This window comes from Catharus ustulatus, chromosome 15, assembly GCF_009819885.2.
Source record: "Catharus ustulatus isolate bCatUst1 chromosome 15, bCatUst1.pri.v2, whole genome shotgun sequence".
NCBI lineage: Eukaryota > Metazoa > Chordata > Aves > Passeriformes > Turdidae > Catharus > Catharus ustulatus.
In genome coordinates, this window is record NC_046235.1 from 13,604,988 (window position 1) to 13,618,542 (window position 13,555).

A 13,555-nucleotide genomic window follows, 5' to 3' on the forward strand; every position below is an offset into this window, starting at 1 on the left:
TACTCCAGAGCTGCAGCAAGCCCTTCACAATTGCCCAGAATTAGTTTTGCTCTCAAGTCTCAATGGGGCTCCCCAGCTGAAAACTGGAAAAGAGACAGTAATACTTTTTTTCCTTTCTATATTCAGCCCACTTTCAGAGCCAGATGGAGTGGGTTGGGCTGTAAAGTATTAAAGATACTCAAATTTCATGAGAAGGGGGAAATTTCTGCGAACAGTTTTTTGGTAGGTTGTCATATTATATTCCACCTGGCCTAATTGTCTGACTCTCACCAAATGCTTTATTGCATTGTAAAGCATTCTGGGGCTGACAGACACTATTTGAAATCAAATTCTGCTCTTCTCTGCAGCATTTCATGTATCCAAGAATAACCCTTCTATAAGACATGCTATACAATATGGCATGGGTCCCACTCAGGCAAAAATCTGATTGACTTGTAGAGTCTGTGTATTTTGCAAGGTAACCAACTGAGCAGTAGTCACCATATGAATGAAAAATAATCACTTCTGCTGGGAAACTGAAGCCATGACACAGCTTCCATAATTCCTTCACCACGAGCCTGCATGCACCAGTGCCAGAGAAATCCCATAGCCAATAAAATGCCCATAAGGAAATGGATGTGAAATCAGTTTAGTTTGAAACAAAATCCCTACAATACTGTGCTTTATCACTATTCTGTTGGGAAAAAAATATGAAGAAGAAGTAGGTGTAGGGCTTTGTCCACACAACAGGGTAACCAATAGGGACAGAAAGAGAAGGTTTGGGACAGAAGGGTTTATGTGGATCATATGACCTCAATATTGATCACATGTTATTTACATGTGCCTGGAAAACACGATCACACACATGTGAATCACGTGTGAATAAATGAGATTGGATCCTAAAGTCATGAGAGCTGCTTGAAACTCCATGTGTGAAATCAGTAGGCACAAACCTTAAACCATGTAATCTTTTTCTGGGAGTGGAAGATCACAGTGAAGAGTCCTGGCTGTTACACAAAAGGATCTCATCTCTAGTCCTTGCTCAGCGTCTGCACCGTGTCTGCAGCAGAAGTGTGACATGAAACGTCAGAGAAATCAACATAAACATCACCTCTCCCACCTACAGAAAGACCAAGAAATTGCATTGCTCACAGTTCTCACAACTGCAGCCAGGAAACGTGCCCACCTATTGCCCACCCAAGTTCTATCCATTTTTGTCTCTTTTGCACCTACTGCAAACAAGCTGAGCTGCCCAGCTGCTGCATGAGCATCCCCCTCCTTTTTCCATGCTCCAGACATGAGGCAGGGCTGATCACCAGCCCAGTTTCCCTCCTCCTGCCCATGGTGGGCACAGATCCCTCCAGTACAGGCTGGAAAACTCACCTTTCCTCAACAGCCATGGTCCAGAGCTAAGCTGGAGAGGTTGGAGGCTATTTCATATTTTTCCTCACACAAGCATGATAAAACCTTCCCATTTCAGTCTACCGTTGAGTTTAGCTTAGTTTGCAGTTGGAGGATTTTCAGAATGATAAATGAGTGCTTATGAAGAGGGATGAGGGCCTAGCTGGATGTCAGGTTTGTGTACAAGGTTTTTAGCCAGAGTTTAGCAAAACTTCTGGTGTTTCCCAGGCTTATTTTCGTTGCCCCCAGAAAATGTGGCATGCCTGTACTGATTTCAGTGCATCCTGGTTTTAATCTCTTTACCTATCTATTGCCCACCAAGTTTTTTGTCCAGAGAAATTCCTGTGAAGAAACGTAGATGCATTAGTAGATCTGAGCTCAAACTCCAGAGGCAAACACTCCTGCTTTGCTGAATATTTTGATCAGTCATGGCATCCCACAAGGTGCTGGACATTCAGTCCATGGCCAGTGGGACATCCCAGGCAATGTCCCTGCTGCTCTTGTCCCCACTGTGAACATGCAGCAGCCACCCCTTCACACAGCCCCAGGATTTATCCATACACATTCACCTCCAGCACTGCACACAGCTAGAAACTTCCCACCAATTCCTGGTCCTGTCTCCCAGCTCTTCTGAGTGTCCTCTACTTGTCATAGGAGGGGTGAGGGAGACTGTAATAGGCACTTCCCTAGAAGGACCTGATTTTGCAAACAAGGACAGGATGGACTTTTTGCAGGCAATGAAAGGGGCTTGCAAGGGATGCCTTGTGTTGTTGAAATGTAATGACAAGGTAGACCCTAAATTTTGTGGCAGATGGATGTGACTCTGCAAGGCATTGGGAAAATTTTCTTTTTCCTAGACCAGGATAGCAATCTGCTTTCAGGGAGCCCCAGGTGTGTCATGCAATTAAAAGACCTTTATCAATGACACACATTTCCCAACTCTCTTCTCCAGTGCAAGAAATTTGTTTCTGTTAAAAAGGGAAAAAAAAAAAAAAAAACAGGAAAAAAAGCCCAGAAAAAAAAACAAGAGAAAAGAAAAAAAATCCTACTAGTGCCATGCTCTGACTTTGCAGGAATTGTCAGGTTTTCAAATCAAAGGTGTCTTATGCTGAGCAGCCCCATCCCCAGCCATCCATGTGCTCCTGCACATCCCCTGGCAGCTCTTTGAGACAATGGTCAGTGCTATGTCCTTGATTGCTGAGCTTCAGGCCTCACCCCAGTAAAGTCAGCCCAGCTTTTACAGTAAAAGCTCAACTTCTTGTGCTCTGTGGACAGTTCATCTTCTGGAGACTGCAACAGCTCAAGGTGCCATCACCCTGTGCTGCCAATGGGCTCTGCTCACACTGGGTGACAGAAGGGACCAGCCCTGCTGGGAACTGGGCAAATTTGTCCCTAATGCCCATCAGCCAACAAGGATTAAATAATGGCCAAGGGGATGATGGACACAGTGCCATGTTTGAGAGTAACAGACAGGAAGGTGCCTGGTTGCTGCAGCAACAAGGCTGGGAAGATGGGTTTTTCTTTTGGGAAGATGGGTTTTTCTTTCTCTTTTCACCTGCCAATCTTCCCCCCACGTCAGGGCTCTGCTGCTGCAGGAGATGAGCAGTGACATTTACACTCCCACTAACAAGCTGGTTCAGTGATGGGCAGCTCTGCAGGAGAGCATCTGGTGTCACAGAGCTGAGCAAAGAGGAGGGGAGTGTCCTCTCAAGCAGATAGAATAATGTGGGACTTTTTGTTTTTGAGAGCATTACTGGGGCAGGATCATGCACAGAAACAGCAGGCAGAGGCTCAGTGGGGCACTCAGGGCTTTTGACCCCTCATGTGGGTCAGGTCCTGCTGCTGATGGGAGCACGAGATGTCACTCCTGCCCAAAGAACACCTCTGCATGTCCTGCTGGGAGAGGGAAGGAAGAAAAGGAATATTAAAAGGAGGATGAGCAAGAAGTCAAGCATCCCCACAGGAGCAGTGCCACTTGTCAGCCTGCTGGTGGTAGCAGGCTGTGCCATCAGCAGTGCTCCTGCAGTTCAGCACTCCCCAGAGCCCCAGGAATCTGCCTTTGGCTCCTTGGGAGAGAAACCTTACAGGGGGAGCAGAAGTGAAACTGATGCTGCTTTTTCCCTCCCTGCATCTTTGCCCACCACTGTGCCTCTCAATGCTTTCCTTTGCTTTCTGGATAGGACAGCGTTCAGTTCATTCATATTGTAATTATAGGAATAGCAGTAATAAGAGTAATAACAATAACAATGATAATGCTACTGCAAAGTAAATGCAAGAAAAACATAACAGCCCCGAAATGAGTTGTAGTGGTGGTGCAGGAAAGTGCTTTGGGTCATCTCCTCTCTCTTACTGGTTGTTTTGCTGCTGGCATGGGAAGGAAAGTGAGAATTAAGAACCAGCAGCCTTTCCTGCTCTGCCCCTGCAGCCAGCTGAGGAGGTGCCTCCCTGGACCATGAACCCCAAAGTGGAGGTGGAAATAAACATTGTGGCAAATGAACCCTGAAATCTGTGTGTTCCCATGCCCGACAGGGCCAAGGAAGGCAAGTTTCCTAAGGACCTACGGCTGCAAGTCAAAGACTGTTGTATGATTGCACTGATCCATTTATTTGGAGGACAGCATCAATAGGTTTTCTCTTGTCTACAGTGTCATCCTTTTGCACAAAGCTCGGATGTTCCTGATACTGTGAGATTTCCACCCTCCCATTAAATCCAGGTGAAACTATAGGCTGACAATTATTAGTAATACACAAATTAACAGGCTGCCCCACCTGCACCCATTCTTCCCTCTGAGCAGACAGCATGTGCTAATCAGCCACATTTCATTAAGAATCCAGGCTAAAAGATTAGGATGCTGGGAAGGGCAGCCCCCTTTTAGTGTGTTTATCCCTCCCTGAAGCTGGAGCAGTTCCTTCAGAGTGAATATTAAAGGGCAAAGTAACTGATATGTTGTAACACAGTTTCCACAGAGTAATTTCTGAGCTTCTCTATATCTCCACTAAAGAACTCCCAGCATTTCCCAGCTGATGCTTAAAAGTACATCCAACAATCTGCAGAGAAGACTGAACAAATATACAGTCAAGCCTGGGGAAAAAACTGCATGAAGGCAGATTAGAAAAGACCAGATAAATAATCTTTCAAATATTGAAACTGCAGAAATTAAGAGGAGATTTGCAGAAATCTCTCATTACAGAGAACACACAGGAAGCATCAAGATTACAACCTGACCAGTGCATGAAGGTTATACAAGGGAGAAACCCAACCTTTCCATGGTTGACATCACTCGTGGAGTTTTTTCCAGCAACTGAAACTCAGCAGGGATGGCCCCATGACAACCTTTGCATCTCTCAGCAGAGGGTTCAGGATGGAAAGTTGCTCCTCATGGTACCAGAGCTCCGGAGTGGGGGCTCCAGTTCAGAAGAAGCTTTGCAGCTTGCATGGGCAGTGGGTCAGATGAAGGAGAAATAAAAGGAAAAAAACATCTTTTTAGCATTCTTGACTGGAACCCACTTTTCTTCTAATTAAAAAAAAATTACATTCTATTCTGTTACAGGAGATTTTTTTAATTGTGAAAATTGGGATGCATTCATGCCTTGAGGGCTGACTTTTTTGCCATCAAACCTTAATACAGAAAAAGACAGAATCCTTTGTAAAACACACTTGCCTGAAAGACTGTGCCAGTGTCAGGCAGACTGCCCTCTGCTGAAACCTTCCGTGCTCATGTTGATGTTCCAGTTTGGACCCTTTTGACAATATCCTTTTCTGTTTCCTGAATCCCCTCCCTTCCCAAAAACTGTGGGTTGCTTCTTGCAAAACCTGCCAAGAAGAGCAAGCGAATCAACTGTCCTACAAGGGCAAGGAACAGGCTGTGCCACCCACCAGCCCACGTGTCCGTGGAGCAGCAGAGAAGAACAGCAAGAGCTGTGCAGAGATTTCATTACCAGCTGCAGACCCTTCTGCAGGCACCCGTGTAATCCTTTAACTGTGTGGCTACATCTCCAATGAGCCACATGCAATTTTCCTCCCACGTCCACAGAGCAGGGCTGTCAATGCTGCTCAGGCTCTGGTGGCCCCAACAGATTTGTACTGAGCTGTTGGGCTGGCCCTGGGGAATCTCTGCTGTCAAATAGGTATTGAGTCAAAATTGCAGAGCAGCAGCAAGCATGGAGCAGGGGACTGTGTTGGTTCACTGTAGAGAATGCCTGTCCTAGGAACAGGAGCCTTGCACATGGAGCTGAGCCACGTTTGGGATCCTCTGGCTGCCCAGATCATCCTCACACCCCAACTCAACCTGGTCATCGTGGAGGAGAAGGTTTTGAAAACTGCAGGGGGTGACATCAGGATTAGATGTGGGAATTTGGTTTCCCTCGCAGTGAAATGAGTCTTTCTGAGCCTTGTCTCTTCCCCAGAGAGCCGTGACAATTCATTAGGCAATTGTAAAATCAGAATGTAGCTGCTGACTAAAAGTTGCCGCTCATTAATAGCCCTATTTATTGCCAACCAAATAATTAGCTTAGACATGCATCAGCTGGTCTTGATTGCATATGAAATAACTGCCTTATTACATAGGAATCCAATGAGTTTCTGAGGACAGCTCAGGTGTCACCTCCACCCCAGAATCAAAAAGGAAAAGAAAAAAAAAAAAGAAAAAAAACCCATCCACTTCAATGTGTTGCTCAGCAACAGAATTTGCGGGGGAAACAATCTAGGAATGAAGGAATGAGCATTTCCAAGAGAACAGGTTATTTCAGGCGAGACATCAGGGACATGAAAATGTCACAGAAGAGGAAAAATTCAAATTTTTTCCCTTCTTTAATCAATAATTCAAACGAGACATTTTGGATAAAACAAGCTTTTAAGTTAGCTGATTGAAAAACAGAGATCCCAAACCTTTACCAAGAGTCACTTTGCTGAGGAAATGTTTATTTGTTTGTGTGAGGGAAACGTTAGATTTACTAGACACTGAATTAAAAATTTAAAAACGCTCTTAGAAATGTCACTTGTTCATTTAAAGAGGAAGATGATGTAATACCAGTACTGCTATATTGTGCAGCGTCCTTCCCAGAGCAATTCCACACTAATTTTGTTGTTCCCCTTCCCTGTGTGCCCTCCTGTCCCTCCCTTCTCTCTGTTGCAGGACAAGACGAGCGCGCTGAGTCTCAGCAATGTGGCGGGGGTTTTCTATATCCTCATCGGTGGGCTCGGACTCGCCATGCTGGTTGCCTTAATCGAGTTTTGTTACAAGTCCAGAAGTGAATCCAAGCGGATGAAGGTGGCAACCCCTTCCACGGCCTTTCACACCTTCTCTCTGATCCTCCAGAGCTGCCTGCAGAGACGGATGCAGCCCAGACCATGGGTGGAAAGCCAAGACATAGGGATGATGAAGTGACCGTGTCACTCAGCTGGCTAGAAAGGAATAGGGCCATCTGAGGAAGCTGAAAGAGGGTCCAGTGGGCTGTCATGGGGAGCTGATGCAAGATCAGACATGTGGCAGAATGCTAATTCACAGTCCAGACATAGAGCAAAACCACAGCACAAGCAGCAAGAGAAACACATTGAAATTCCTTAAAATTAATGAAGGCAATGTGTGTGCAGCATGGATGGAGTGTGCTGGGGCTGGTGTGATACAGCCTTTGCTGCAATATGGAAAAATCCCCAAACCCAGGCTCTCAACAGCAAGATAAAACAGGGGGAGAGCTGTAATGATTCACATCCTGTTGTTCCCTTTGCTGGCACCCTGCTGGCACCATTTCCAGGCTGACAACACCAATACATGCTCAGAGCATTGTTGCCCTGGAATGGATGATGTGGGCCTTCAAATTCCAGAATTATGGGTGTTCTTTGAGAGAAATTGCTCTCCAATGTCTCCTGTAATGTTGCTCTTTTTTTTAACTCCACCCTGTCATGGTCTTGCAGAAGCATATTTCCTACAGCCCAGGAGATTTCAGCCCTAAATTCTGGTGTGCCTGAATTTCTGAGTGTTGTGTCAAGAGTAGATTAGATTTGAGAGCCTTGGAGATAGACATTTGAGAGGCTTGGAGGTAGACATTTAATGCAGCATCTGTATCTTGGCAGTCCCTTATACAGATACCATGGTGTTCAGGGAGGCAGTGGGATATGTGACACCTCCCTTGTCTGCCTCATCCTGACATCTTCCATGAGCATGGAATTTGTTATGGGCACATGAAGTATGCAGAGAGTTTCAAAAAATCCAGACAGGTTTCATTTCACTGAAGCTCACCCAGAATCAAAAGGAAAATAAGCAGCTGCTTCTTTGGGTTTTATGTCTCCATTTCACAGCACGCTGAATGTTTTGTCAGCAATAATAACATTTCTAATGCACTGAAAATGTACTACAGCTCTTTTCCCATTGAGGTTGAGGAAATTCCACAGGCAATGAGAGCTACCTTGAGCACAGGGACAAAATAATATGAGCAAATAGTGTACATGGAACTACAAGATTAGATTATAATTTGTGCACACTGTAAAGTTAAGTAAGGCACAAATGCACTGCAAAAAATGTGTCAGAATGCAGCAGCTCAATAGCTGCTCCAGATTTATCTGCTGTGGATAGTCCTTCACCTAAATATCCCAGTCCAGAAATTGTGCCCTTGGAGATAGCTTGAATGCAAAGAAACCAAATTTGCTTTATCTTTTCGTTGAATTGCTCCAAGCAGATGGTTTCCTTAGATCTCTGAAAGTTAATGTTTTGGATGTATCTGGAACAGGAAGATGAAATTTGGTTTCCTGAATTAGGCTTGCATTTCCTAGTTACCTCAGTCATTGCTGTAGACAAAAACATAGGCACATGCTCAAGCTCTCACATGAGGAAAGTTAAACATATGTTTGCAGTGAGTCAGAGTCCACCGTGCATAACAGTCCTGGAGTAGCAATAGCATCTCTATGGGGGAAGTGTGTAAAATACTCTGCTCAGATCCAGGATGACTGTTCTTATGTTGTAGAGTTCGAAGAGGTTTTTGGCATATGGCACTGATACCCCAAAATACTGCTGAAACATTTAATTTTGCATGTAGAAGAGGTGTGAATGAACAGAGCAGATGCAGTGGGGACATGCAGAAAGTGAGAGTCTGAATGGAGACAAGGAAGGGGAGAACAGGAACAGAAAGACAGCACTGGTTAATATTGTAATTTCTCCAGCATTGCAAAGGACAGGGGGAGACCCCCCCGTCTTTCCTAAAAAGGGTTTTTGTTTAATCCCACAGCAATCAATCAACGAAGCCATACGGACATCAACCCTTCCCAGGCCGGCTGCAGCAGGAGGCAGTGGAGAAAATGGACGTGTGGTCAGCCACGATTTCCCCAAATCCATGCAGACGATCCCATGCATGAGCCACAGCACTGGCATGTCCCTGGGAGCTACGGGATTATAATTGGCCTTTTGACCCATTGCCTGGGTGAGAGCAGGGGCAGCCCAACTCCACCCCTCCAGAGCCAAAAAAACATACCCAACACCAACAAGACAAACGATGATGACAGAAGGGACAATTGGATGGATCTTCTCAAGGAAATCAAATCAATTTCCCTTTTTATTTGCAAACAGATCCGCTGGCAGGAGAACAGAAACAGGTCTGTACTGCAATAAGGAGAGTGTAATGGGATTTTACAGACTCGTGAACCATCCCTGATCAAAGAACCACTGGAACACTAATGAGGACTATGCCATTTTGTTTTAACTTGGTTGTTAATAAGTCTTAGTGTGTGCAATATACATATTTTTTCTTACTAATTCCTGTGGTGTCAGGGTAACATCAGCCCTTTCCCCCTTCCCTGCTCAGTCCTTCAATCTGGTATAGTTTGGGATGCAAACCACAATGTCTGAGCTACTAACAGCAAGAAAAGAAAACCGATGTGTGGCAAGTTGAACTCGGTGCAGGGCGTCAGCAGTGACCTCTTTTGTCCGTGGTGATTCTGCCTTGGTTGTTCTGTGGTGGTTGGGCTGTGGAGCTGTCACAGCCAGGCAGACAGAGCTGCCCCCGGCTCTCCCTGCAGCACGAAGGACTCGACGCAGGAAGAAACCTGAACAAAAACACGAGGCTGTTCTACAAGGGGTGAAGTCGTGGGTGAGTTTGGAAACCCCAGGTAGCGTGAGGACAAAGCAGTAATTCTTCCAGAGATGATGAGTGGTGGTTGAAGAGGAAACTCCCGTGCCTGGAGTGGGAGCACAGGGTCGGTGTAAGATCACGGTCAGCTGCTGAAGAGGGAAGGTAAATGTGGTATTCCCCTCACATGTGACTCTCCTGCCCAGGTTATTGGGGGCTAATAAGCAATTGTGAACCATTTCTTCATTGCTTAGCTTCTGTGTGTGCTCCCTTTCTGGTGGTCACATAAGGGAACCACCTTGGGCTGGGAACAGGCATCTCCAGACCCCAGCTCCAGACAGCTGCCAAATAACCAGCGCAACGTGCTCCAGCGCGGGCTGCGACGGGACACCTGCCCTCCTGCTCTGAAACCCCTCATGGCCATCCTTTTCTAACTCTGAGGGACATTTGGTAGGTAGCTAGCCAGAATGGATTCCTGGAAGGAGCTGCTGAAGCAAACCAAGGAGATCCTACAAGAGCTTAATTCAAGCGACCGTGACGTTCAGCAGCATCAGTGCTGGTCACACTCCATGTCCCCACCAAGCTGTGGCCTGTCTGGGTACAAAGCCAACCGTAGCAGATTCCCACTCACATCCTCAGAGAGGAGCAAGCATCCACCAGCCAGGAAAGCAGGCTGCTGACCCCAAACTCGGTGTTGCAGAAACCCACAGGGCCAGACAGGCAGCTGGAGTCCAGCCACGGGTGGAGATCCAGGAGACGAGAATGGTTTTCCAGAACTGCACAAAAGGTTCATTCTGTCAATCTGTGGCATGGACAGACAAATGCTTCCCACCCTGGTGGGCCTGAGGTGTGGTGAGGGGTGTGACATTCTCAAGTGAAGGATTCCCAGGGGAACATCTGGTGAGGGAGAAGATCTGGAGGACAGGGGCCACACTGAGCCCACTTGGCCTGGTCCCATCTCACCGATGGCAAATAAAGTTCAAAGGTTCTCACAGAGTCCAACAAATACCTGTCCAGGGACTGAGCTGCTCCTGGAGCATTCTGAGCTGCTTTTTCTCATTTTCTTTAGCCTTTTCTCTTTTTTGCAGCATAGCAAGAGAGGAGCAATGAAAGAAGGGAGGCAAGTGAAGAGAAAATGGTGCAGGCAAATGACTGCACAGGTCCATGAGGAGATTTGGAAATAAGGCTGGAAACTGTGTGAATACCAGTTTCCATTAGTGTGTGACTGTGCAGAGCAATACATTCACCATTTTAACACCAGCCTGGTCTGGATCATCTGCTCCACTTACCCACTTGTCATGCAACAATTTGGAGACCAGCGAGTCAGAGTCAAGGTCCTAAGCCTGGGCACAGCCTGTCTTGTGCCAAAGTTTTCCTCTCTCCAAAACTGGGAACATTGTGATCTTCATCTCTCATTGCTGAACATGAACTCGGTTATCAGCCACTCCAAACACCACTTAAGGGCTCTTTTTGTTTTTTATCATTATTTTTAACCTGCTTTTCTTAATTTTAACTTCAGTTCCATGTAAAGCTAGCACACGTGGAGGCATCCCTATCAGCACAAGCTCCTTTTTCCATGTCCAGAGCCCTCAGATGAGTCTCCTGAGCCAGCTCTTGTCGTGTTCCAGGCCAGTGGGATGGGAACAGGCTGCTGGCACCCACCAGTGCCCCATCCTCCTCCAGGACCCCGTGGCAGCAGGTCACAGCAGTCTCGTGAGCAGCAGCACTGCTAGAACTGGCCACCTGTGACAGGAAGATGTGAGATGCAGCTGTCAAAGGCTTTTGATCAGTGGAGGGGTTACAAAAAAAAAAAAAATGGTGAATAGGACAAAAGCGTGGAAAATGTAAACTTGTAATATGTATTTTTACTACACTTTTCTTAAAAATAGAGTAATGGTAAAACTCTTAAAGACATTGACATTTTTTTCTCAACAGGATTCCATATTTAACAGTTTTGGCTTTCATTAAATTTTGCTCTTTGGTACTTGGATCTTTTATTTAACAGCTATATTTGTTTTAACTCTCTTTTGGTTTTTCTTTCTTTCTTTTATTTTTTTTTTTCTTTTGACAGTACTGCAAAGGATTTTGCTTTATCAAATGCAATGGTGTTTTTCTTTTCACATTCTCTTTTTTTCAAGCAATATTTTGATTGGTAATTATTATTTACACACACAAAAAAAAGAAGAAATTATCAGCTGGAATTTTAGAACCAAGGATCTATGATCCATTTCTCATACTTGTCCATGCCGTTTTGTGCCAGTGCTGGATGTGTGGAAATGAAAATTATGTTACCCCTCAGGCAATATTACCCAACCTGAATCAAAAGAGATTTCTTTGATTTTTGCTGTGTCTGACTTGTGAACAGCAGCCAAATAAACTGCTTCAGGTTGAAATTGGGAATCTATCTAATATTTACCCAAGAGTCAGGAAACTAAATATTCATTGGGATCAAAATTAATGATTTTTCTTTGTTTGGAGTCTTGTGGGGTTATTTTCTTAAGGAGGGCTATTAGAGAATTTTAGCTTGTTTTTACAGAGAGAGAAGATATGGCCAGCTCAGAGAAAACTCAGAACCAGCACTGGTCCAAAAATCCCCACCAGGATCAGCTTTCTTAGGAGCTCCCATGCTGTTTCAGAGGCTTGGACATTTAAGATGCTTCTCACTCAGTTTTCACACAACTGACCTGCTGAGTTCCTCATCCAGAAGCCTGTTGAGTGTGGGGAAGGAGGAGGATTTAAACAGTGTTGGGCATTTATGCAAATACTGAGAGCTACTGAGGTAAACTGCTCTCATTAGTGTCATGTTCTGGTGGAGCACTTGGTGTCACAGGTGTGGACTCCCCTTCCCATATCCTCACTCCCAGTTATCAGCTGGGAAGGCTGAGACACAGAAATGCTTCTTGACCAGCATCCCACAGGGCCAAGGTTAGAGAAGCAGGATCTCCAGCATCCACGAGTGATGTTTTACCCACTGGTAAGTTTTAAATATAGAATCAGCAAGGAACAGAGTTAATATGTTTTGAAAGGGGCAGTGAACCCTGAGGCTTAAAGAACAAGAGATTCCCAAGCACTGGGGCCTGAAGGAGAGGTTTCCCCAAAGGCAGATTATGCTGGATCAGCCCAGTTTGGTCTTCCACAATTCCCTAGGGTCTAGAGCTGTGCTGTGGGCTTGGATGCTGTCACAAAATGCCCTCCTTGCTCAGGGGCTCACTCTTGGCTCCCAGTGAGATTGCAAAAAAGCACAAGAAACATTCCTTTATATCTTAGCATTAACAGGACAAAATTTCCTCCTAGTGGCAAAAGCAAATATTCCTTGTAATAAAGTCTCCAGCAAGAACCCTTCTTTAGCAGTTGTTGAAGCAAAAAAAAATCCTCAGTGAACCCTGAAGTGCAGCAGGAGAGCAACAAATGCATCACCCAATGCATTCCTTTGCTATGGGGTCAGACCCAGAGCTGGGATGCTCCAAAAAGATTTGGCTGGGCTTGTTTGTCCTACCTGCCATCAAGTGCAAGGAGAACTTGAATCATCTAATTCAGGGAAGGGACAGGGGGTGTTCTGCCTCAAAGTGTTCTGCAAACCAGTGGGCACCACTGACCTGTTCAGCTGCAGCTACTCAGAGCTGTGTGTCCATCTAAAGGGAGTTTTTGCTGTGGCTCCTGCTCCGTTTCCAGTGCCATGGTCAGACACCCAGGTCTCACATGTGCCTCTGGGTCCCAGGGGAACATTTCTGGGCACATATTTAAGCCACATGTCAGAGTTCAGGCACCACCTTGAGGATGAGAACATGAGATCCTGCCAGCAAAGATACCAGCTTAACCCCAAATACCTTTTGGAGACCCATGTGGGCTGTTCCATGATGGATTTCTGGCTGCTGGCCCCTCCTACACACAGATACCCCAGTTACCTTCATGCTACCTGTGAGCATAAATCAGTTTATCATCCACCAGTGCTGGTTTTGTGTCTTGGTACCCCACTGCTGACTGAAGTCCCCACACTCTCATGTCAGATACCCAGTTAATTAATTAACAGAAACATCAGGATATCAGTGCCCTGTACAGCTGCCCAGCAGCCTGCAGGAGGGCAGGGCTTTTGAGGCAAAACCCACGTGCAAGCCCCA

General features: G+C 45.7%; 1 protein-coding gene across 3 annotated transcripts in view; it reads left to right on the forward strand.

The window, feature by feature from the left end:
- The window catches only part of GRIA1 (glutamate ionotropic receptor AMPA type subunit 1), a 122,391-nt gene extending 110,561 nt beyond the window's left edge, over nt 1–11,830 (forward strand). For 2 of the 3 annotated variants that reach the window (XM_033073071.2, XM_033073070.2), the window contains exons 15-16: nt 6,515–6,649; nt 8,580–11,830. In XM_033073071.2, coding sequence (XP_032928962.1) covers nt 6,515–6,649; nt 8,580–8,768 — 324 coding nt within the window. In that variant the 3' untranslated portion in view covers nt 8,769–11,830. Of the gene's footprint in view, nt 1–6,514; nt 6,949–8,579 lie in introns of those variants that run through there. The other variant, XM_033073072.2, reaches the window with a different exon arrangement.
- The last annotated feature ends 1,725 nt before the right edge of the window (nt 11,831–13,555 follow it).